We start from the raw sequence: 25409 nt of genomic DNA, 5'->3' as shown, positions 1-25409 counted from the left end.
CACCGATGATTGGTCGGTCGGTAAGAAAAACATTTCATGGAAATCGTTTTGTCGAACTTAATCATCGACTTACGGGTCGAACGTGTATCTATGTGTGTAATATATACTTGTATACGCACTTACATATTACGAAAGAAAATACGATTTTCGCTATGGTAGAACGTCGTTCCGTTTTCGTTGAGCGGTTTAATTAATGCATACTCATCGGTGTCTTGTTAACAAGCAACACTGTAAGAACAGTGGTACTAATAACTTTGTTACTAATTATTCGCCGAACGAAAAAGTAATTACCGTCGTTACGCGGCCGCGCATAATCGGCGAACAGATGTTCCCGCGTAGAAAGTCGACCTGTCCGACATGTTTTACGGCCGCTGACAAATAACGGAAGAATCGCGATCGATGCGTTGTTGGCGAACTTAACGAGCCACGGCCAATTGCCGTTTCTCATTACGCGTTAACAAACGAATTCTTAAACCGTGTCTGCGAACCGTGCGCCCTCAACCTTTTCCCCCACCACTCTTCCAACCGCTTCTCTCTCTTTCTTTTTCTCTTTGTCCCTCCCTCATTCTCTCGTTCCTACATGATTATTCAATTTTTCCACTAAATACACATTGCGTTACATTCTTGATTTCTGAACAACTTTTGCAACACCGCATCGACTACCAACGCTGAGTCGTTTCATAACAAGTATCGTTACTTCTTTGACGGTGAATTAATTAATATCATTAGGCTGTTAACCCGTGACCCTAGTCAAAGACGTAACCAACGTAGATGTAACGCTTAAGAGACGCGTACCACAAGTGCATACCGGTATATCATTAACGTTATAATAGGTGGATTCGTGTTAACACCTAACCCTACACTACGCAACGCAGTCGTACAAGAGATTATAGAAAAAGTTCTTTCCGAATACTCGCATTAGTTTCTATTTATCTGTCTTTGTGCAGAACGTAATTCGTTACGATCGGTATTTCCTTTTCCTTTTTTTTCCCCCCAACAACCGTGACTATTCGTCGAGTTTACTTTCTCGCTCGAAGCGAAATTCTATACCTATAACTGGATAAACACAGACGATAACTGCGAAATTAGAGGATTAACTTGTAAGATAATCGCAGACTACGAAAAAATTAGAAACAGAATGTTTCAAGTGTAAATACTTTTACAAACGTATGCTGTACTAGCGGCCTGCAAAGTTTTCGTGTATAAACTTGGACATAACTTTCCCGTTAATTACACGGCCATCCATAAAACGAATCGAACGCATTCCACGGCGAGAATTTCATTAGCATGTAACGCTGAAAATGCTGGAAAATTGAATGGAGACCGTGTAGCGTGCAGGCTAAATGGCCGCGCGGGAACCGCACCGAGATTAATCACTGCCGTTCAACGCCACGTTCGAATTTTTTACGTTAAACGGCATACGAAAACATAGGCGAGCGAATCAGATAGATAGAGAGAGCGCGCGCGAGAGAGAGAAAGGCAGATAGGAGATAGACGGGACTTCATAAAACAGTACATAACGCGCTCGTGGCAATATCCATCGGGTTCGCTTAATTAAAGGTGCCATTATAAGGCGTTCTTTCAATCGACCAACGATAAACGTAACCTTTCTCTCGCTCGTCTCGACACCCTTTGCCAAAGAAAAATAAAATGCCTCTGTCGTTTAACGCGAAGTAACGTTGACCCGAAGAAAGGAACGACGAAGAGGAAAGGAAGAGGGAAAGGGGGAGAAGAGGGCAAAGAGAAAACGGACGGAACAGGCGATATCACCACTGGATTCTCTGGTTGTAGTAAATATATTAACTACCTAATCTGTAATCGCAAATTTTACGATTCCGCCTGGCGTAGCCGCGACCAGCCGCTATTATAAATTCACGTAAGTATGCTATAAACTCCAATTATCGTTACTCGCATTTCCGTAGAAATGATCCGCGTAAAATATTTATTATCCCGGACAACAGGAATCGCCGATGTGATCGTAAAGCATCCGAGGGATCTTGTAATCGTTTATATAAACGCAGCGAAGAGACGTACGCCGTTTCGACTATTCCACCGGTAGCAATTAAACCCGTCTGTTTTTTCATTTTCGTTACACCGCTGGCTGGGCTCGAAGCTGTGCCTCGTTGCAGCCTGCACGCATGTAAACGCCTGGTAATTCGTCGATCGCGAATACGTTTAGATAGGGAACACGCGCAGTTACGAGAGAAGATAACCGACCAATTATTATCGTTGTTCCATATCACGGCACGTATCGGTATTCGAGAGCACCGATGACGCACTTGCGCCACTCTCTCGGACACCAAATTAAAAAGTCCTCTCCTCGTTCGATCGTTAAAATGACGAAAACAGACGTACACAAAGTAGAAAATTATCTAACACGAGTTATAATCCAGGAAGAAGAAACTTCAAGTTGCAGCAAGTGGCTGGTTAAGCAGTTATTCATGAATTTCCCACCTCTCTAAATACAGCAGCGTAATTAGCTGATTTACCGAGGACATACCTCAAAAATCTACGCTAATTGCTAACTTCCATGGGCTGAACAAATTAATTTTCTCATACATATAAAATAAAACATACATATACATGCGTGAACGTACGGGAAATAAACGACGAAGGAAAGCAACGTTTCACCGCCACGAGTACAATTCCAATAATACTCTAACAGTACGACAAACAAGATCGACGGCCGGCTCACGGCGAAATGACGATTTCAATGCGCCTTTAATGGCGTTTACTTCGGGTAAAGTTCGCGCGCACCGGTTCAACCGTCGGTTCAGCCGAGGAACAAAAGGGGCCGCGTCCCCTTTATCATCGGGTTAATCAAAACGAAGGAAAGCCCGAGCTTTAAAGCGTGGCAGCTCGCGGGCCGCGGTTAAAAGGAACAATGCGAGAGTCGATTCTCGACTCTCTCTTTGGCCGATGCAACTCGCACCTTTTTCGCGAGCCCATGCGGGTAACACGGGGCTACCCGTATTATTATCTAGCCTCGTCGCTGCACCTGCGCGTAAGCGCGTCGTTTTCGTCCGATGTTATTTCGTTTGAGAGCTCCTTCCTTTTTTCGGCTACAGGAAGATTACGCGCCTGCGCGGATCTCAACGCCACCCCGTTCCACGCACCGCCGCGTCGCACCGCCGATCATCGTCCACCGATCCCGTAAATCAGAATTCAATTTTCCACCCTTGTCTCGATACGTCCATCGAATTGATTAACAGGTTAGGAAATCAGAACAGTAGGAAATTATTAAGCTCAAGGTCTCGATGATGCGTTTCATTTATTAAGGGCCCCTATAAATTTAAAAGCGAATGTACAAAGTAAGACATCGTTTTGCTAGTCGATTGTATGGAAAATTGTTGCAGACGTGTCTCTTTTGTGGTCGTCAAGGCGTTATTAGGGGACGTACCATTGGATTTGTTGATTCTCAAGTTATTTATGGCCTAAATGTGTATACCACAAAGGTAGGGTAGAAGTTAATTCGCCAGAATATACAATATTTGTACTTCATAAAGGATACTACACCATTATCGCTAATCATATTTCGAAATCCTATGTACCAACGATCAGCTTAGAACAGACGGTATATACCTGCTCACCGACAAGTGCACAGAGATTACAATCGTACCGTAATTTATTTTGACCCTTCTTTCCAGGCCTTTTTCTTTTTCTTTCTTTTCAAATTACCTTTCTCGAGCATTGTTGCATTGTGAATAGATATAAATACTAAGATTGAAGATAATTCCCTGTCGAGGTGTAAATAGGCAAAAACCAGGGTTCTATTTGTTTAGAATTTTTTCAGGACAACCGATCCTTGTCATCCATCAATTACGTATACCTAAGGACAAGACTACGGGGTATTTTCGCAATCTATTACGAATCTTTCGAGTTAATATCCGAATTCGAAAGGAAAGTTTAGCTATAACAATGCGATAGCACTTAGAATTTGGTAATTCTTTAGACGATATTAATTCGTATTACGAAACTTCTATAAATCGGTTACTAATTGTATCACTGATACGTATTGGATACCTACACTTATAGAGAGGCCCAACGAGCATCGTAACTCGTGAGCGACGGCCGTCGCGTCGGTACACATTTGTAAGGGACAGGTGTACTTATAGAACACGACCGACATTGCGTTTCACGGAACTTTTCTCTTTGTTTGCTAGTATCGATAGGAAACAATTTCTTTGTTGTGATTATCTAGCGCGCCTTTCGAGCGTTAAAGGTTAAACGCTCTATCCGCGTAATCAAAATCGTTTAGGCGTTAATTAGGTAAAATTTGGCGAGAAAAAATACGAGTTTCCCAGAAAGCGAACGACGAGTAAATTAATCGTAACACGTGCGTGATGCCGGAAAACAACTTTGTTACACTCGACGCATAACGAGTATACATGGACGGAGAAAAATTAAAATCTCAGCGTGAACGAGATCTCAAAAAGCAGCCTAACAAGGGAGTAACGTTTAATTACCGGCTGTCGGTCTCACAATGCGTTCGCTTTCACGAAAAAAACAAGAACAGAAACGATCGTTCGCCGTGATTAGCAACGATTCTGAAATTGCTACCTGATAAAGGACCATCATTAGACGAATAATTGAGCTACGATTTTGCAGACAATGGAACGAACCCGTTACCCATACTACCGCCTCTGCATCGCCAACGATAATTATCTGCTATTCGCCGTGGATTTTTCTCGAAAACGTGGCCTGCTACATGCGAAAAGTGCGCGACAATATTCGGGGCGATGTCATCTTGCGTCAAGATCGCGAACGACAACTTTCTATTCTCGGAAACTATTAGCCAACGAGACACCACTGAACACGACGCCTACAGTCAGACCGATACGAGTAAGAAACACCCAGCAATTGTAGGAAAAATCTCAGAGCATCGAAGCAAGGCGTATTGGATCGTAGTTTACGACTCACCTGGGACGCCGACGGATACGAGTATCCGAACTGCGCGTATACTGACATCTCGATTGGTTTCGACGATCAGTTCTCTCTATATGTGTTTTTTTCTCTCGATGTCTCTCTGGTCGACTAACGGAGAGAATTAGGTCACAACCGCACCTGCACGCACTACTACACTCTCTCACTAAGTCAGTACTACTTTCGGCGACGCCGTGAATGCCACGAATATAGCAACGAATGGTGCAGCGATGGTGAACGATCGCGATATCTCGCGAACGGTGATTGCCATCAGGGTGTTTTTCGGTCGTGATCGAGGAATCCGACTGGCGACCACATGTCGAAACTGGCGTTCCCCGTGGTTTGGTCAGGAAGACAACGTGCCAGCTCGAACCGCCGACGGACACTCGAAGATCCAACAGTTCCGAAAGTGTCCACAGGTGAATCCAGCCGTAGCAGATCGCGGGCGAAGAACGAGGTTATCGCGGCACGATTCGACGTGGTGAAATCCGCACTAGCGAACGCGGGGATGCTGACTCTCGGGGAACGTTCGTTCCTCGCGGGTCGAACGCCGCGCGACACGTCACAACTCCACGGATCACGTTACCGCGAGAAGGAGATAACAGGAGTAGAAGAACGTTGTCGTATCGGCGCGTCGGGCGATGGGACGGACATTCGGACAGACGACGAAGCGTCACGAGCGATTAGTTATAGAGTTCGTTCGTTCGTTCGGTCCGTCCCCTGCTCTCACAGGGCACTCCAGTCTGCGACTGACTCGCGACTACTCACACCACTTCAGCGCCTTCCACTCCGCTCCGTCCCAGTTCCCCCTCTGGCGAGGAAAACCGAAAGCAACGACTACCCCCACTCTCGTTACGTGGGACGTAGTCCTTACGGAACCGTCCAATCGCGTAGCTTCGTACAACCCTGCGGGCGTGTCACGTGGGATGATACGGGACCCGTGGTTGGCCGAGTGTTTCGCGCGCGGGCGTCCTTTCGAATCGAACGTGCCCACGAGCGCGACGACGCCTTTTGCCCCACCCGCGAGAAACTACCGTGAAACGATCCCGCCGCCGACGTCGCCGTCGCCGCTGCCACCACCGCCGCCACCGCCGCCGCCGCCGTTCCCCCGCTAAGGCTCGACAAACGGCCACAGCGGAACAAGGAGAAACGAGTATGTTTACGCGAGTCTACTCTTGTCAACCCGACGGCGAGGGACTTAAATAAATCTGCTGGCCTCTCTCTCTCTCTCTCTCTCTCTCTCTCTCTCTCCTCTCCAACCAACCCTCTCTACTACCCAACTCCGTCATCCAACCTATCCACCCGCTCTGTCTTTCCTTATCCTGCGACTAGCCACCTTCTTCCGGCTTATATCGCGCCATTGTCCGGTTCGTGAAATCGCCGAGTACTACGATGCGTCGTGCAGCCTGTTTCCACGCTTCTCGAGCTCGGAAACTTTGTTATAGCTACGTGACACGAACGGCCAAACGTTCGGGTTACAAGGACACCCTCCGAGAGTTTTGCGCGCCGCATTCGCGACAATCGGCCGCGCGAGTACGTTTTGGGCAGAGTTGGAGTAACGTCCGTGACGAACAGCTCCGACGTGGAGGAACGATTCCAAGAATTCGGTTGGATCGACGCCGTCTCCAGCGCCTATGGTTTATAAATAAAAAGTGGTGGTCGTCGCGTCGGAGGCTCGAAGGCGACGAGTATCGCAGCTGCATGCTTAATGAACTTCGTTAAATTTTTTCGATCGTTCCGTTCCGATCGCAACGATGAGGTGGAAAAAGCGCCGCGAGAAATACGAGACTCGAATGTCTCCAAGATCATCGATCGGAAACATGGTTTGTAGAAACGTAGATAGAACATCTTGGAGAACGCGTATGAATGAAACAATAAAACAATAGAAGGTGTACGAACCGCATTCATTAGATCCCTATCATCGCTTTCGAGCATACTATTACATTTAGGAAACGAGTTTCTTGATTTCGCGTGGATTATTTACTAAACAGCTAGTTTTTTTTTTTCTTTTTTCGAATTTACCGTTGAAATCTCGTTCATTAAATCTTTCCAGCAAAGATTAATGGGCTCGCGCGTTATTATGGGTTACTTTCACGGGAGATACCTACCATCTCCTCTTTGAAATAACCGTAACGCCGGTTATCTCTATTCAATTTCTAGAAATTATTCCTTCCGAAATGCCAGCTATATGATTTCTAAGTTTCTAATAAACCTCTATTATTCCGATCTGGCACGATTTGAATCATGTTGCTCGTCGAAAGCTTTTCTTTCGTAATACGAGCCACTTAAAAGAATCGGCGCGTTTTCTCGAACGACAAAGTTGCCCGATCCCGGCAATTATTTCGGGCAGCGCATAAATCTCTCCGCTCTGAATCGAGCCGAATATTCCGAGCGAAACGCGACGTTCGTTCGGCGGAGAGATTTCACGGACTCGGTCCGTCGTCGGAAGGATTAGCCACGGGGATCGTTCGGTTACTCTGGCATTTAGAATAATTTCACGGGTTATTAGACAGTAGCCGAGGCTGTTATCTGCGAAGAAGTATTTACTCGGCAAATTAGAGTGTCTTAGATTATCCAGTAACATCGAATGACTCGCCTTTAAAATGGCGCGCGATAATAACTTTGGAACGGGTGGTGGTTTCGTGCGGTCGTGCAAATGGTCGCGTTTTCCTCGCTATCATGCTTGGTCGGCCATGTGTCTTATTCGTGTCAATGCAAGCCACGCGGCGGACGATTTTCCGCGACGTTGCCTCGAGCAATTTGCTAGCCGTACACATTCTGCACGGGGACGCGTGAAGCGTTCCGACAGCCTTCTTCTTGCACGCCAGAAATCGTATCGGCGGTGTATCGCGCGAGAAACGCTCCGTGCACTCGGAGGATACGCGGCGATTTATAGAGGAACAAAAAAGATGCAAGCGTTCTGTGGAACGTGGAATATTGGAAGAGGAAATATGGAAACGGGAGGAAAAACTCGATACAGCCGAGCGAAGAGTGAAAAAATAGCGGTTGCTATTGGAAACGCAAGATTCAATGCCGCTAATAGGATCAACTGACAGGTCGACGAGGTTCTTAGGAGATAAGGATCCTTCCAAGGATCTTCCAGTACCTGAGTACCTGTTGGGACCGTTCAAGAGAAAAAAAACCAAGAGAGGGTGCCATAGGTCTCTCGAATGATTTATTGCGATGCGTAAACCTAGTGACCTGCTGATCACGCCCACTCGACCAACAGTCGCCAGCACAATGTGCTCTCTTTTGGAAAACCTTGTCTCGGTCTGCGACTCGTCTCGCGCCGCTACTTTCCTTTATTGTGACAGAGTCATTGTGACCCGTCAAAACCACAATAATAACCCGTTTAATCCTGTTTCATCTTCGTTGGAACGTACACTTTTGTTTACCGTTTCGGCGGCAAACGAAGCTTCGCTCGGTCCATGTCTTCTTGTTTGCGCGGCAAATATTTTGCCGCCTTCGTCGGGACGCGAGGAAGCTTCGAAGCTTCTACCGACGATCGTCGGAGAATACGAGGCTTTCGTATAACGAAACTTCGTGGAAATGAAGTTGTCGCGATTTCTAAGTAGAAATTGTAGGGAGCGCACGAAAGACGAACAAAGCAATCCGCGTGAAACACCGATAGTTACTTTACGTACGAATCGGTACTTAGGTTAAAATAAGCTTCAGTCCTAACCATTAATCTTTGGCGTTTAATTGCACGAAATTTTATCACCGATCGATCGTACCTTATACGCGTAGCAGCGCGATGGTGGCCACCAGAACGAGAAGGCATCGATATTTTATAGCAGCTCGAACACCGCTGTTCGCGATCGTACATCGGCGAGTGCTTCTGTTAAGTAACGCTTAAATATCCCGCTGCGTAGTTAACGCCGCTTAAAGACGCATTGTAAATCTCGACGCGGGGAGTATCCGGGGGCCAGTTGCAGCGTCGTTTCATGTTTACAGCCGTCAAGTTTTTCAAATGTGATAAGGCTTTTCAGTGGAAGGTAGGCGAGGGTAACGTGGCGAGTCCTATCTCCCTGGCCAGTGTGTCCACTACTTGTTTGCAGGTCGAGTAAAAGTTAAACGGCCGTGTCGGGGCAGGCTGTCTCTAGCGATAAGACCGCTTAATAAGGCAGCAAACCATCCACCTTCTTTACTACTCGTTCATCTCACCCGTCTCTCCTTCACCTCTTTCTTTGTTTCACCCTCGACCCAGTTAGGTAAGGCCTTCTCCGCTCTCTTATCTTTCTTTCCATTGCCAGGTTTCTTGTAATTCGTTACTCTCCCTTGCGAGAACGTTCGTTCGAGCCCCGGCCTTAACGAGGGAAAGATTTCAACTACCTAATTCAAGGTGAAACGCGAGGGAAATCGAGAAACACGGGAACCCGTGTAGACCGTAAACTGTCCTGCTAACCAAGGAATTATACGGAGCTCTCGCAGCAAGCTCGTGCTTCCTCGTCAAACTCGTTCGAAAGGCTAACCAAGATTTCTTCTCGATTCGGTAGAATTTCAAAGCAGCGTCTGTCCGTCTTTGATCGCTACAACGATTCAAGAACAAGAATTCCCAAAGATTTCAAAGACTAAGGTTTATGAAATGTGTTGGTTCGACCCATCGTGTATCGTCGGCTAGGCTTCTCTAGCCTGGTGCCGCAATCACAAAGGTGGGTCCAATCCGAACGCCGTAAAACGGTGCGATATTCACACCGTAGGATAAAACAAAAGGCTGCTGCGGGTATCCGAAGGTGGACGGTAAAAATCGAAAGAGGGGAGCTAATAAGGGAGGTCCAGACTGCCCTGGCGCCTTTGGTGCACCTTCGAGGGGCACTGCAGTTTTATTGGCCGGTGTGTCCTTGTTCCTCGTCGTCCTCCTCCTCCTTTTCTTCTTCTTCTTCTTCTTCTTCTTCTTCCTCCCTCTCGTGCTCCTCTCTTTCCTCTCTCTGTACTGCTCCTCTGCGGCGACTTCGTCTTCCTCCACGGCACTCGGTATGGCCGACCAGTATGTTGCCGTAAAAAAGCCGGTCTCCCCTTGTCTGTCCTCCTCCTCTCACCTTCCCCGTCCTCCTGTACAGTGGAACGACGAACGAACGAACGACCAACGAAATGTCAACCGTAAACCTCGCGAGGCAACACTAATTAACCCGACCGAAATAAACTGCGCCGTTCAGCGGCGCTCTCTTGCCTTCTCGTTCACCCTGGCCCTTTTCTCCTTCTTTCCTTCCTCTGCCCTGGCCGGGCTTTATACCGCGCGCCTAGCGCAACCTCAAAAAGAATCCCGAACCATTCGCCACCGAACGCCGCGTCGCTTAGAATTCGAACGGAAGAATTTTCGCCGACCCTGTTTTTCACCCTGTGCTGCTGCACCGTGGAAAAAATTCGAGGGGTAGAATAGCCAGCGATCCTCCCGTACATTCTACAAGACGGACATTAAGGACGTAACGATCGATTCTTTCGAGTTACAAGGCGTGTTACGGTCGAAGGCAACGTAGATTTCAAAGAGCGGAACTAGCACACGATTCGAACTTCCTCGATGTATTCTCGATGGACGAAGAGAAACGGGGTAAGAGGAGAAGAGAAACGAGCGTTCGGTTCGGAGGAAATAAATCGAGGCTTTTTCTCTCGGCGTACGACCAGGAACTGGCGTTTTCGGCCAAAATGCTTCTCCCTTCTTCTCTTTTTCTCTCCGCTGGCTTCTCTCCGTAGATCTTGGCCGAAACAGTCGAAACCGCGGGGTTTCGCCTATACCGCCCGCTGCCACGCATTTCCATTTTACCCCCCAGACGAGGGGCGTCGTGATACCTCCTTATACTTTATGCGGAGACACCTACATCGACGCCCACATCTCCGAACTTTATTTATAAACAAAGAGGACAGTCGATACCTCCGGAGATTGCGGAGACATCTCCCTCCGGTGTCTTCTCTAGCTGGTAGGAAACGATTTCCTAGAAGCAACTTCTCGAGAAGCACGGTCGTCGCTCGAAAAATAGTCAACTCAGCCATTCAGCTTCACCTCCTCGGCTTGATGAAGGATCGATCGACCCTCCAGCCGGGAACAATTTTTCTTTCTGCTAATTAGTCGTATACGCGACAGTATTTCAATCGAGTGGAAATGTTTCGAGCGTCACGAATGTTGCGTAGTTTAGGTATATAAAACGTTCAGAAGTTACACCGATTGACTGCGTAATAAATTAAAAGAGTAGACAAGCAACAGTCGTATAAATATTATTTGTCAAAATTTCCCTCGAAATTTACGATTATTTATGCAATACTTCTTCGCGACCAGCAACCTTATGGATGTGAATAATTCGTATTCTGAGACTGATCGAATAATTGAATTGAGAGTCTATGGAGAGCGGAATAGATCAGTGTGGTTTCTATGAGACTCAAATACCTAACAAGGAGAGGCTACGTTTTTCAGGAAACCAACTAGTATGGACACAGTTCGATGTTGTACAATCAGAAAAATCACATCGAATAAACATCTCTTACACTTGGAAGAAACTTTCTTTCGCGTGGATATTGCACAAACGGTGAACATATATATCACGATGTTTTTAATACAAAACACGGAATCATAACAAAAAGTTGGAAATACTCTATTCGAGTTGCCGATCGATAAACCGACGTGCAAGCAATTAAATGATTTTGCAACGAGCTGGCTTTGCTATCCGTCGTTTCATCGGGGCTCCGCTCCGTTTCAATTCCGTTGGAAGAACAAACGCGTCGATGTTTTCGTAACAAAAGCGGCGCGATTCCGTTGGTTGGTCTGACGCAACGCGAAAATATTGTCCGACTGTGTCGACTAATTGCCGGGTTGCTTTCATAACTGCACGTTTTACAAATATGCGTGCACACACGGCCCTCCTTCCTCCGTTCACGATCCCGTCTCGTGTTCATTGTGCCACGAGACTCGCGATACGCACGCTACCGTTCTTCGAACACTCGCGTGAAACGACTGCAACGATTCTAGCGTGCGCAGAAAACGCGAGAACGGGAAACAGAGACAGCGAAGAATAGGCGAGGAGGATGATCGTAAAAAATAAAGTGCAACGCTAATGAAGCATATGTTTCAACGATATCGCGATCGCCGCCTCATCACTGTCCTATTATAAATTATTTGTAATGATTAGCGACACTGTGACTCCGACGCTGTTATATTATACGACTATTCGACGATCGATATCTGGGAAAGTGCCGGGAAAAGCTGAAGAGTGTTGTTATTGCGGTTGATGTGTTTGATTATTCTTCGTTGGGGGCTGACAGAACGTATAGGGTGACACGATGTTCGTTGTTCATTATCGAACACTGGATACAACAGATTTTGGATATCGTGTCCTTTGTACGAATAAGACGATGGCGCGTCAATGTGATTTTTGTAAGTTATCCTTTTTGCGCTTGGACAGGACTTGGTGCATTGATTCTGTCGCTTGCCGAAGGAGCGCGATTTATCCTTCGGTAAAAGAAAAACTATACGTACATGGTATACACGATATACAAGAGTCAGAAAGTTCGCACCACAGTTTCAAAGATTTTTCCACTTCGGATAACTGCACCTCGTTTCCTCTGAGTCTAGGTCGTTTGAAGATCGCCAGAGCTGAAATTCTACAGGGTACATGCAGAGAACCGCATGCTGGAGTTGGAGTATGGGCAATCGACGACAGGTTACGCGAAGCACGACACGAATAGCAGTTTCTCTGTTGGCCGTCAGCGAACGGTCGTTTTCTATCTACGATCAGGTGCAAAGCGTCGCATGAGCAGCGAGCACCACGATGTTACGTGCCCATAGAAAATGAATAGGTAATTATAACGCATCCATAATGCAGAGAGACAAGGTCGTGCGGTTGGACTGGAGAGACTCGGTTCTCGGAAAGGGCGCTCGCGAGTCGGCAACCTACGCGAGACCGGAGAGTCAAATCGCGGCCCTCGTTGAAATTCATTCGCGGCTCTCGTCTTTTTGCCTGGCAAGCCTCCTTCTTATCTCTGCCTCTTGTTTCACAGCCACTTCGCCCCAGGGTCGTATCTCAACGGAGAAACTCGAAGATCGCACCGGGCTTTTATAATTGGACTTTATTAGCCGTTCCGCTGATTAGAATCGCTGAACGTGTTTTTCAAACCGTCGAAAGATAATTTGTTCTTTTTGAAGGTGTCGACTCTACACGAAGATCCGTGTAGTTAATTAATCATTCGTTAGCAGATTCGTAATTACTTATTATATCAATAAGGCATTTTTTTATTCCCGGATAAATCGTTTCTGTCTCGCAGCGAGTGAAAACTCGAAGAATTCCAACATCTTAATTATCGTTCAACGTTTGTAGGTAGTCCGACTATTATAAAAACCGACAAGCTTTTTCTACTCCGCGGAACGCTACAAGTAAGTATACACGAGCGAGGGTTACCGGAATTCTATCGCCGCTAATGCAACACGAGGAGTGGCGCTAAACTTTGCGGTACAAACATGAAATCGTTAAGTCGAGCCACGGATTTTTCCTCGCGGTACTTTAATACCGCGCGAGTATATTTTTCATGCGATCAGCCATCCAACATCCAAGCTCGTGATTCACGTTGATAGGCGAACAGAGCCTAGAATTTTCCCTTTCCTTAATACCGAACTTCTTTATCGGCTGGATAAGTGGTGCTAATTATAGTTATTACAATTAAGACCGGTGTTCGTGGCCGTAGCGAGGTTCTTATAACGGTGACCCGCGTCTTGCTCGTTGCAAACAGGCCGGGGTACGTGGACAGGGGTGCGGGGTAATGCGTGCAGATAAAACGACCCGATATTCCGCCCTGTGAGAAAATATCTGCTGGCCATCAACAGGTAATTTCGAAATGAACGAATCCCACCGACAATCGTACCGCGTCATGCGATCCACCGACATTTTCGTTCTCTGGTCTGTTTGCGCCACGATTCCCATCGGTCTTTTCACCAGAGAACTCTTATCGAATTACGCCAATGCGCGTTGCTTTCGTCCATCGTGATATGGTCTCTCGATTTCACCTTTCCAGATGGACGACGCGATTATTTTTACCGTGGACGTCTGTTCGTGTATCGTCGGACCATATCCTGCGTTTATTAGACCGATACACAGCGACGACAATTATGGTATACAGCGTGTATGCGAATAGACGATACGATATGAAAATATGCAACGAATGAATACCGACTTTTATAATTGCAGTTTTACGTTGATTTTCTATCTTTAGGCCACGAATGCTTCCCTTATTTTCTGGTAGGTTAGGGTATAACGATTTTCCATGGATCGCACGAAGGGTTCGCGTGGTTCGCAACGAGCATGTGCTACAATGTAGAAGCGAGCGTATAGAAACGCGGCCTGGCCGCGTCGCCGCGAGGATAATGATCGACGGAAGTTTTCGTGCTAAAATATGCAGATCCAGCTGAAATTACCGGACGAGTAGCGCCTACTCGAGCGACCGCTAGCCAATACCGGCAATGTGCATCGTGTGCGTTTCGTTACACGAAACGACACGCGTACCTGTGCGTGTCCACGCGAACTCGAAATGCGAAGCGACGGCGCGGCGGTACGCTTCGCGATTCCTGGTCGACTGTTATCTTCGTGATTATTACTGTGTATCGACGATCGTGTTAATCCTACTTACTCTACTGCCTTACAATTACGTGTTAGAAAAATGCGACGAATTCCAAAGAACGAGGAGCGATTACCCGCTCGACTCTACGGTGGAACTGCGCTAAAGCCTCGAAGACGGACGTGTATTCGTTTAAACTGAAATTAAAGTCATCTTGTTCGATGTAAATATTACATGGAAACGATCTTAAAGAATTCGAGGAAACAAATGGAATATTTCATTCGAACGAAACGAATACTTCCGTTACCATAACAGAAGCCGCATAATTGAAACGTACCTACTTATTCGTCTTGTTATTTGTACGTCTGTGAGTAACCGGTATGCGGTTCGTAAGTGAAAATCGTCGGAGGGGAACAGCATCGAAGTCGAGGCCAACGTAACGTTCGGGTCACAGGAACTAATTAACTTCTTTACAAGGAACGACCATTACGTTCGACTGCGTTGAAACGATCTTGTCGAATGGAAGGAAATCGCGGAGATGTCACCGATGTAACAATCGGAATCGTTAAACCGGTACCCAAGAATGTCCTCGTCGACCGACGGAAGACCGGAAGTGACGTCATTATGGAAAATTCAATGAATCACGATAATACCGGCCGCGAGTCGGCCGCGATCGAATGCGAGGGATTTTTCTCGCGCCGCGTTTCACTTACTTATTCAGGTGCACGGAGCAATATTTTACCGGTCCCCGATCCGCGTAACCTCCGCGGTTATTAATCGTGGCAACATTAATAATCAGCTGCGCGGCGATAACTTAGGTTAAGCAGGGAGTTACGGTCTCCTGCTACCAGCCGGGTCTCCGTTTCCGCGTACATATCCGCCGATCGTTCGCGGACCGATATCATATATAATACGGATAGATGACATTTCTTCCACCGATATATCATGCGTACCGATTTTTCGAAACTCTTCCCCACTTTCCTCTTCCTTCTCGAGGTCGCCGGGGTTAAGACTCGCGTGCAACAACCGGAAACCGTTTCGCGATTCTTTTTCTGCTGTTCGGATCGTGATTAATGGCGTACGTCGAGATGAAAAGGTAAAAATCATTTTTATCCAAGGGTACTTTGCGACTTTGTGCAGTGATTTATGTTTTGGGAACAACGAATCGACGGTAACAGTTTAATTGTTGGAAGTAAGTAGTATCGGTTATGCTCGAGTATTAACATGTGGTAGAAGGAAACACGTGGCGTTCGTATTTTGACACGCGCGATACGAATATCCATCCGTGCGTCAAAATCATGTCCGAAACTCGACGTTTCGCCGTTACATTCAGGATACATCGTCTAATAACTCTGGTCGCTGAAAGTTAAAGCACAATAATAGACGAAAAAGCTCGTGTCTGGCAACGAGAACGCTAAAAACCACCGAATGAAATCTCGTTTCAAACCAGCCCTCGAAACTAGTTTGCCAGAGAGCGGACTGAAATACATATCTGCTGCATATTCATGGCAGTTGTACTCGTGTCAGGAAGATTTTTCGAGAATAAAAATCCAGACCGATCGAACCATTTTTATTTTAATATACAACTATATCTACCATAGTGGTGATACGCTATTGTTATATAACAAATGAATTGAAATATTCAACGAGGAAACAAGGGATGAAAGGTGGGCATGGTCGATGCCCGAGGACGAAAGAAGCGATTGAAAGAGGAGCACGGTGGTGCCGGCCATAACCGAGCACGTTTTATGCGCGTATAAACGTACGTGTAACGACGGAACGAGAGTACACACGCGCCGCCTACTCTAACCTGTTAACAAATATCCAAGGCGGGCGGTTAACATGCGTTTACGATAATTTATCGCGGCGACGTAGCCGGGGCAGGCATTATGTTCGGTACCGGGTACACGCGTACGCGCGTTGATACCGGGTCACCGTGAAGAATCGAAAAGAAGTGCACCGGTTTCGTTCCTCTTGTTCGATCGACCGTGCGGGCCCTTCGGATCGAGAACCTTGCGATTTTACCGTTTACTTTACGAGCGTTATTAATCTCGCGAAGCATACTGGCACATATGCGTAATACGTCTAGTCTTTCTTTAATCGAAGATCTCAAAGATACGTTAAATATGGAGGAATATTATCGAGTACCTATATGAAATTCTTTTATAAATAATTAACTTCGATATTTAATAGTCGCACGAGCGTAGATTAATTTTTTCAGAAAGATAAGAAGAAATTACTTTGCGTTCTGACTTTAATAAATTCACCTTGGGGGATTAATTTGCTGTAATAATTTTACAGTGCTAGAAATTCAATCCAAATTTGCCCTGTTCTCTTTGAAACATTGATCGCGCGCATATATCTACGCGATTAACTCAAGACCCGGATCTCATTTGTCCTCCCATAGTTGTCATTATTCGTTCTTACATTATACGAAGTATAAAACCATCTTTCCTCCTCGATGCATGATCGAACCACTTTCAGCTCGTGTCAACGGAATATATTATCGAACCGTTATCGGTTAACGTAGCGAGGCGAAGCATCGCCGACAGCAGGCATTAAGCAATATTAATTTATCAGCGAGTGCAATAATTACTGCTGGCTGGCGGTCGATTTAGGGGCGATGGCAACTACGGCGACAACGATGGCGACGACAAAGACGAAGACGACGACCACTCGATGGAGAAAAGCAATACAAATTATCCAGCGGTGAGAGAGAACTCGCCGGTCTGGGTACCCTTTCCTTTCCTGTCTTTTTTGGTATGGTCGCGCGATCGAACTTCGCGACGAGCCGAGAATCATGATGGATCGGGCCAGCAGCTTTTATCAATCGTTTAAGCGCGATCGTGCCTCGATTGTCGAGGAGCGCCGCTCGATTTCGCAACGCGGCCGTCGATATTCTTTGTCAATGGGATAGCTTGAAACGTTCCCAGAGTTGGTTCGCGACGATCATCGATCACTAGAAGCGGGCTCGACGTAGTGCGTGATCGAAATCGCTACGACGCGCTTATGCGCGCTCGAGGACGCTAGCCGGCAGCTTTGTCCGATGGATCCTTTTTCTACTTGGATCGTTGACTAAAAAGAAAAGCTACGTCGCCAGAGAGAGGAAAAAAGTGGAAAAAGAGGAACGCGCTATCCAGTGGAAATCACCTCTATTTATAGGAGAATCCACGGTGGACGCTCGTGGCGTCCAGATGCTCGCGTCCAGATAAGCTCCCTTATGCGAACCTTATGAATTCACGCCCTGAGAGATAACGCGGGGGATATAATTAACCTGCGATAAAAGCAAGCAATAACCGCCGGCGTATTTCATTGACACGCGCTTATTTCACGGCGAAATCATCGAGCGCGCTGTGCCGCGTCCCGTCTATATATTCCCGACGAGAAATCGCCTGTACCGCAAAGCGAACGGAGAAACCAGGGAAAGAGCGAGTAAGAGGGTGAGAGGGGAGGCCACGTACTCGAATATCGGAACACCCTGTACACATTAAGCGAGCGAGATACGGGGGCCTTTAGCAGGCGAACGGGAATAATAATTTCAAGTGCTCCTCGCGGAGATAGATACGAGCACGAGAATCAAGAGGAAGAGAGAGAGAGGAGGCAGCGATGCCGTGGCAGAAGCGAAGCGACCAAAGCAGTACGGGGAAACAGCGAGAAGGTTTAAGTGAGAGAGATGGAGAGAGAGAGAGAGAGACAAGTCGAGATATACGTTACAGGTGAGAGCGCGAGTATCGCGTGCTGCAAACGAGCCGGCAGCTGCCCGCTTCTGGCTACATGGTCCCAGCTATTAATATGCGACTGACCGAGTGGGACCGATGCTTTCGTTGTTAGACCGAACCATCCTATTACGTCACGTCAATCGAGCACACAGCTACGCGAACACCCTTTGATTTTCAAGCACCCTTTGTAATCGGCCGTTCTAACGCTCTCTGCTAGTTACCGCTGCTGGCGACTTTCCTTCGTCGTGCTACATACCGTGCTACGCTGCTTATCGAACCGGTAGCGTGGCAAAAATCTGCGCATATCGTCCAACCAAGCGTCTCTACTTATCGCTATTATCCATTCCGTCCAAGAAAGATCGTTCCTCGATTCTAAGCTGCTATCTTCACCGAAGAAAACGTCTTTTGAAACTTCTTATTATCGAGGTGGTCGCGTGATTCCTCGCGCAGGTGCGATCCTTCTGAAAAGATACTCCTTTGATTGACGGATGGACGTGTTCTTGGGGTCAAGACACGTATTTCGCAGTTCATTATGCAACTATATTGCTCCGAGACATCGAATCAATATGCATATACGGGAGATGCGAGGAATCTCGACAAACCGTAAATCCAACGAAACCCGGAAGGAAAGAAGCAATTGACAAGCTGTCCGCTCGTCAATCGAGGTACGGCAATTTCGAGAGGGCGAACAAGAGATTCTGCGCGTCCTTACGAGCATCGCGGCTGATACTTGCGCGTGTAAAAGGCTGGCCCGCCTCCGGGCGAATATGTGTTTGATTTACACCGCGTCGCAAAGCTGCCGATACACTTCGTCGAGGCGAGGGCATTAAGAGGGCCCGGTGTTCGATCCCGTCATTACGGTTTCTTAAGAAAGGGTGCTTTTTCATTGGACAGGCTCGACCGCCGGCAGAGAACAAGGCCCGCTCGTCTCACGACACCGCGATACACCTTCATCCCATGCCAAGAAGGCGTTTTAACACGAGCTTCGTTCGAGTTTTTAACGGAATTGACAGCGGCTCGCGGCGGTCTTGCTTTTTCCCCTCGAAATAATGCCTCGTTTGCAAGGTCGGTCCATTTTGCACATCGTCCATTGGTACACGCGTGTTCTCCACAAAGTTCTTTTAGGTACGAGGGTACTCAAGATGTACGAAACAGTGGCATACGATTCGAGTACAATTCACTTTGCGAACGATGCCTCGTTATTCGACGCAGAAGTCGTGGAGCTGGTAATCACAGGCCGTCGATACGTCGATAGTAGTATAAGGCCGTGCAAGACGGACGCGCACGGCCGAGAACTCGACGGAATGGAAGACGCTGTAATTACCAACGCCGTTCACAGAAAACGAGAATGGTAATAACGACTCGTTACTGGTTTCGCAATTACCTTCGCCTGAAATTTCCAAAACCGTTCATCATACGAAGAGAGATAACGTTTAACAAAGAAGTACCGAGCTCCGCTCGTTCCAGTTCACGTTCCATCAATGAACCGAGGGGCCCGACGATATGCATAAAAATTACGTTAAGTAGATGCGGCTCGATAAGGGTCGGCATGTAAACGCGTAAGAAGCTCCTTTATCGGGTGAAAAGGATCCGGACAGGTGGTGGTTCCGTCGAGGGTGCGGGCACCGAGGGAAAAAGAAACGAGTAAGCCGAATTAAAGGAACGACTTGTTGGTTAGTCGACTCTATCCTCTCGGTTTTTCTCTCACGAACAGGCAGGAGGCGGGGAGGCGAGACGAGGCGAAAAGAGGTTGAAAGGAGGGTGGCGGAGGCGACGGTGGCTGAATTCCGGGCAATCTGTTTTCAGCGCGGGATAACTTCGCGTCCCTTCTTCGTTTCAACCCCGTGCCGTCTCTCCTCCGCTTTTGCTCGTTCCCCTTTTCGGTTAGCTAGACTGCAACCGCGGCTCGGTAACCACCCACCGACGCTATCGCCGTCGCTGTCGGGCGTAAAAAGCACATCCGAATTGAATCATTGCTGAATAAGCGGGAAAGTGGCTGGCTGGGAGGAAGGAAGGAAACCGAGGAGCGACTAACCCCCACGAACGAGGGTCGTTTTCCATCCGGCTCATTGGTACACCTCCTCTGTCATGTCGATCGTTCTGTCCTGCTCCCTCTACGCCCTTGCTTTTTCTCCGGCCGGGTTCTCTGTTCCTCGAAGTCGATAAAGTTAGGGCGCTTCGATCCGGAAGCCTTTAGAAATCATAAAGAGCTTTAGAGATTTGGAATACGGCTTTAAGTTCGAGTCGTATAGAAACGAGTACGCACGAAACAGGCAGCTAGTTCCAGTATTTTCGATATTTACGAAAACACTCTACACCGTTGTCTAATTTAGCCGGAGAGTTGTCTAGAAACATCGATGGAAAGTGACATCGCGATTTCCCCGATGGTTAAAGGACTTTTACACGCGGTCGTTAACAGGACGCTGTAATCTCGCGCGAGAGCGATACTGCACCCTCGAGTGACGTTTTGTGGAAGATTCAGGGCACAGGAAAATTGGCTGGCGTCGACATACATTCGTTTCGTCGAAGGCGAAGCCGAAGGGGGCTGGACCGCAAACTGTTGCGTGAAAATAGCAAAGGGCCGTACGTTGCGTCTGTCGCTTAATAAAGCGGCGACGAAGCGAAGCGGTGGCGGCGAGACCGTGTACACCGCTAGGCTGGAATAAAGGCGGAGTTGCTGCTCTCTTGGATCCCGTACGCTATACTCCCACTTTGGATCTAGGCCCGCGTTGACGCGCGTCAAGATAAACTCACCCTCGTGACGGAGCGTGCGGCAGCGGGCTACCGAGGGTCGTTCAATTAGAGCGGAAGCCCCTTTTCGCCGAGAGGCAGCTCGCCGTTTACGGCGAGGGTCGAAAACTTTTCAAGGAACGGGACACGACGAGGCAGGAAAAGAGGAAGGGGTGAGAGCGGCGGCGGTGGTGCTCTTCTCTCTGGGAACGCCAGAAGTCAAAGGGAAAGAGCGGAGAGAAGAGAAAAGGAAAAAAGGAAGCAGAGACACGAAGGGGAGAAAGCGCGCTTGTCGGAAAATGGAGAGGCTGCCTCGGGACTCGCTGTGCGTGATACACGACCGGCCGCAACGACACAGAAAAGATTTTTACTGCTCGCCGGAGAGATTGAACGACGCTCGTCGCTGTTGCGTGTCACGGCTCGTAGACGGTATTCTTGCGCCTGCTGCTTTTTGTCTATGACGCTTAAACGAAGTACCGCGATCGTCCTCCGATCTTCCGATCGAGCGTTTTACATTGGTATCTATGAGTACAAAGACACGGCGTTTTCCATCTCAAAGATCCCATTCGCGATGGCTCGCGAAGCGTTCAGCGTTTCCCGGATGCAATCTTTTTTAGCAACAAGTGGTCGATGTACTTCTTTAACCGTACGTACCAAAGCTTCGATCGACTATTTCCCGTGGTGAGACTCGCTCTTAATGGCACGGAACCGAAGATCGTAGTTCCGACAGGGTCGGTGTTATTGCAGCGACGAGTTGGATGCGCTCGAAGGCTACTAGCGAAAACGTCGGCGTAGAAGCGTAACCACGGGGTTCCGGCGACCGTGGAACCGGTGAACGCGTTGCACGTGTCCACTCGATACGGGATGCACGTGTCGCGTGTTTTCACTCGAAGAAAGCCTTCATTCAGCGGCTCGATGGTAGGAACGCGGATCGTAGTCGAACGAAGAGGGTGAGCCGAGGGCCGGGAGCAGGAAGGGCGACAAGTGGCTGAACGACAAGTGCGTATCCTGCGTGCGTCGAGAAGCACGCGGAATATCGGGGTATTACAGGGTGCACGCCGTGTGAACCTCGCAACGAGCGTTCGGTTCGGGAAAAGGAGATATCATCGAGCGGAACGCTCGATGGAGCGTCCCGTCTAGCGACATCTTTCCCCTCTTCCGAGCGCCATGGGAGCTCTCTGCGTGGGACGTTTAGATTGTGGGAAGATGGTATCGCGCCTGTACGAAATTTAGTGGCAGTAGAGGGAGAGAGAGGCGATGTATCGTATCGTTTCGTGCATCTCTCGCGATGCCCGATAATTCCAGCCCGATTTGGAGAAGATTGATGCCGAAGGTGTGTACCGTGTAATGTTTTCCCCTTTTTCCTTTTTTCCGTCGAAGAGAAACGCGCTCGAATAAAAGCGGTTGATTAACTGCGCTCATATTTCATCGGCGTCGTTGTAATTATGCGCATTCGTGCGGGCCACTTTCTTCGGAAGAGGGACGGGGTCGCGGCCTCGCGCGGTAGATTTTTCTATCCACGAAAGCGATATAAAGGGATTTATGTGCGTTTTTGCGAAAATACCGAACATCGCTGCGAAACGATTCTTTCCGACCCCTGATTCACGCGCCTCGGTTTTAACCGCGACAGTAAATTCGGCTGTAAACGGCTAAATCTGGTTCGGACGCGTTGTAAAGCAGACCGCAAGCCGCAGCAACCACTTACCGCGCGAATATTAAATCTCTAAATCGTAAAGCGCACCATTACGCTGTCGTCCATTCAGCAGTTCGAACAGACAATAGCGCAGGCTGAGACATTACGCTGTAAGGAATCCCCGAAATAGGTCAGTTAGCGAGACAGCTGGTATTAAACGAGACAGGCATTATCTGTCCGCCTGCAACGACCTTCGAAATTGGCAAATGACGGGCAGGTTCTACCTTTGGAGATTCGCGTGCTTGGTCGTAGCGTTGTAGCTGATACGTTTATAGAATACGTACGATCCTTGGAGACTGGTAGCTCGAATATAATCCACGGATGGTAATTAATCGGATTGAAAATATCACGAAATAACTTACAGCGGCTTTAACGGGGAATAAAGATCGGAATGTCGAGAAAAGCAGTCGTCTCTGCGGAGGTCCTTCATCGTCGGCTGTTAATCAAGCCTAATTAATACGGGCGCGATCGGATCTGGACCCGAAGGAATTAAAAGGCATCGTTGCAGCTGGCGAGGATTAAAGTGGTAAAGGTGTTACGTATCCTATGGACTACGTTGAAACGTCAAGATTATTCGGATAACGAACCCGCTTTCTTGGCTGCTATTCGAAAGTAGTGAGAGGATGGGAGCACTGATATCAAAACGGGCAAGGGGTTCCGAGTCGGCCGGAAGTATAAGTCGGGGGCTATAAAGAGACTCTTCGGAGTGATCAGCCCCGAGACAAGTCCGAACGTGGTAAAGCACAGGTGTACCGCGCCATAATTTACAGCTAGCTAATAAATTTCACTCGGAGAATCTTGTTCGTCGGTTTACGCTCGAATCTGGAATCGTATCGTGGAGTGGTTGCGCGCCAAGTTCTAACGCGAGGACATAAAGCGAGCTCGGAGATATTTAGAGGCGGCATTAAGGGAAAAATAATTGTCAGCAGGGAGAGACCGCCATTGATAAGAACGAAATGCGCGCGATGGTGCCGGCCGTTTCGACGGTGGGATGACCGTCGAACACGATTCGAAATGATCATTGAAATTTATCGTACGTCACCGATAAACGCTTCGAAACGCTCGATTAACGTTTCTCATTTCCTCGACAATGTTCGGTGGACGGATTGGCGCGCGTCGCATTCCGATTCCCCGCCGACAGAATACTTAGCCTCGTCGACGCGTAGCCGATTGGTCTTTACTATGTGAAGCAGTTTGCATTGAGGATCAGAAGTGCGATCTGTCTTGGAAATCGCGTGGAATTCCGTGAACGTGACGCGCGAGTCCCATGCTCGACAGCCTCGTTCCACTTCTCATTTCAGTTTCACGACGATGCCCGGCCGGTGTCCAAGCGAAAGCAGCAATTCGGAAGCAGCTCGTACACCGTCGTTATCGTACGAATCGGCCGAGTTCTCTCACGAAGCGCGTACGTGCCTCGAGCGGCGAGCCACGTTGTATTTTTCTACCAGAATCCGTGGTTTCGGTGTGAACGGAACTTAAGAGCTTGAAAGAATGTCGCGTGCAACAAGAACGCGCGCACCCTCTTCGACTTACCCCTTGCGTTACCCTGGGTATACCGTGTTGCATTATCGTGCTGCGCCGAATCGCTACAAAAGCACGAAGAGAATACGAGAAACGACGAAACACGGATAGGAATGTACGATGACGTCACGTTTAAAAAAGACAGAGAAAAAATCTCTGAAGAAACAGGAGGGACGGAAAAATTGGTAGAGGTAATGAAGAAATTTATGGCGGGAGAAAAAACGAGCGATCCAGGAGGCACGAGGGAGGAAGAAAAAAGCGGGACAAGGCGAAAAAGGAGAGAGGCGAGGAGAAAACGCACACGAGGAAGGAATACGAAAATCGGTGGTCGATCAAGGATCGAACGTGTGTTACCTATGCGCGAGTAATAAGCCTCGATATTCCCACACGGGCCCATCCTGGCCCGCCGTGGGAAACTCATACGTGAGCGGTGCGCGCGAGTTAATCGAGAGAGACGTGTGGCGGCCTTACGAGCCGAACTATTTCGACTCGCAGGTGCGGATTTTTTGATACGGGAACACGTCGCATCGCGTTGCGTCGTACTCGCAGCGTTTCAACGCGTTGACATATTTTATCGCGCAGCTGGAACGCCACTGTGTTACGTATTCCTTTCCCGGTTAAAAATTAAAGAAATACGAGCTGACGTTTTTAATCGATCTCTCTTATTTGTCCAGATAACGATCCCGTCGATCGGCGATGAGACCTTTACTTTAAAGGAACTGGACTGTGCGACGTCCCGTTCGCAATTTTCATCGTAATAACGCGTTTGTGCAACGTGTTGACGTCGCCGATCGGTAATTTTTAGACGGGGGTAAATCGCGTCTCCGGTGCTGGCAAGAAGCTTTTAATGTTTTAATCTTGCGAAGCGTATTAAAATCGCTGCGAGGAAGCTTAACTGCGTTCCGGTACGGCCAGTATCGTCGCGGACCACGCTCGATCGGTTGTTTATAATTCTTCGCGTGCACTAAGGAAGCAATTTAATAATAATAACGGCAGCGGCACACGGATTCTACATGGCCGAGTGTACGCAATCATCGTATATCTATATACATACGCGTATATAATCGTTTATCATAATAATGCACACGCGAGTGTGCGTGCCGCTTAATGTACACACCCATACAAATGGACAGCTGATTGCAACTTATGTTGCCGCAGTTATTATCGTCGTCCGTCGAGAGGGAAGAAGAATTAACCGAGCCCGATAGTTCGTGTCCCAGAATTTTGTCCGTGTACACACGCACACGTACTCGGGGGTCGATCGGGGCCAGGGGAGAGAAAAGATGCCA

The 25409-nt window shown here is 48.0% G+C and overlaps 1 protein-coding gene across 2 annotated transcripts in view; it reads right to left on the bottom strand.

The window, feature by feature from the left end:
- LOC126920255 (homeobox protein caupolican-like) overlaps window positions 1-25409 on the bottom strand; it is a 75473-nt gene that overhangs the window by 48131 nt on the left and 1933 nt on the right. The window contains exon 1 of one of the 2 annotated variants that reach the window (XM_050730361.1): window positions 4921-5720. The exons of the other annotated variant lie outside the window; for it this stretch is intronic. Within the exon in view, the coding sequence (XP_050586318.1) occupies window positions 4921-4968 (48 nt within the window). The 5' untranslated portion in view covers window positions 4969-5720. Of the gene's footprint in view, window positions 1-4920; window positions 5721-25409 lie in introns of those variants that run through there. 2 annotated transcript variants of the gene reach the window in all.

This window comes from Bombus affinis, chromosome 1 (genome assembly GCF_024516045.1).
Source record: "Bombus affinis isolate iyBomAffi1 chromosome 1, iyBomAffi1.2, whole genome shotgun sequence".
In the NCBI taxonomy this organism is placed as follows: Eukaryota; Metazoa; Arthropoda; class Insecta; order Hymenoptera; family Apidae; genus Bombus; species Bombus affinis.
This window is presented reverse-complemented; position numbering and strand designations above follow the sequence as displayed.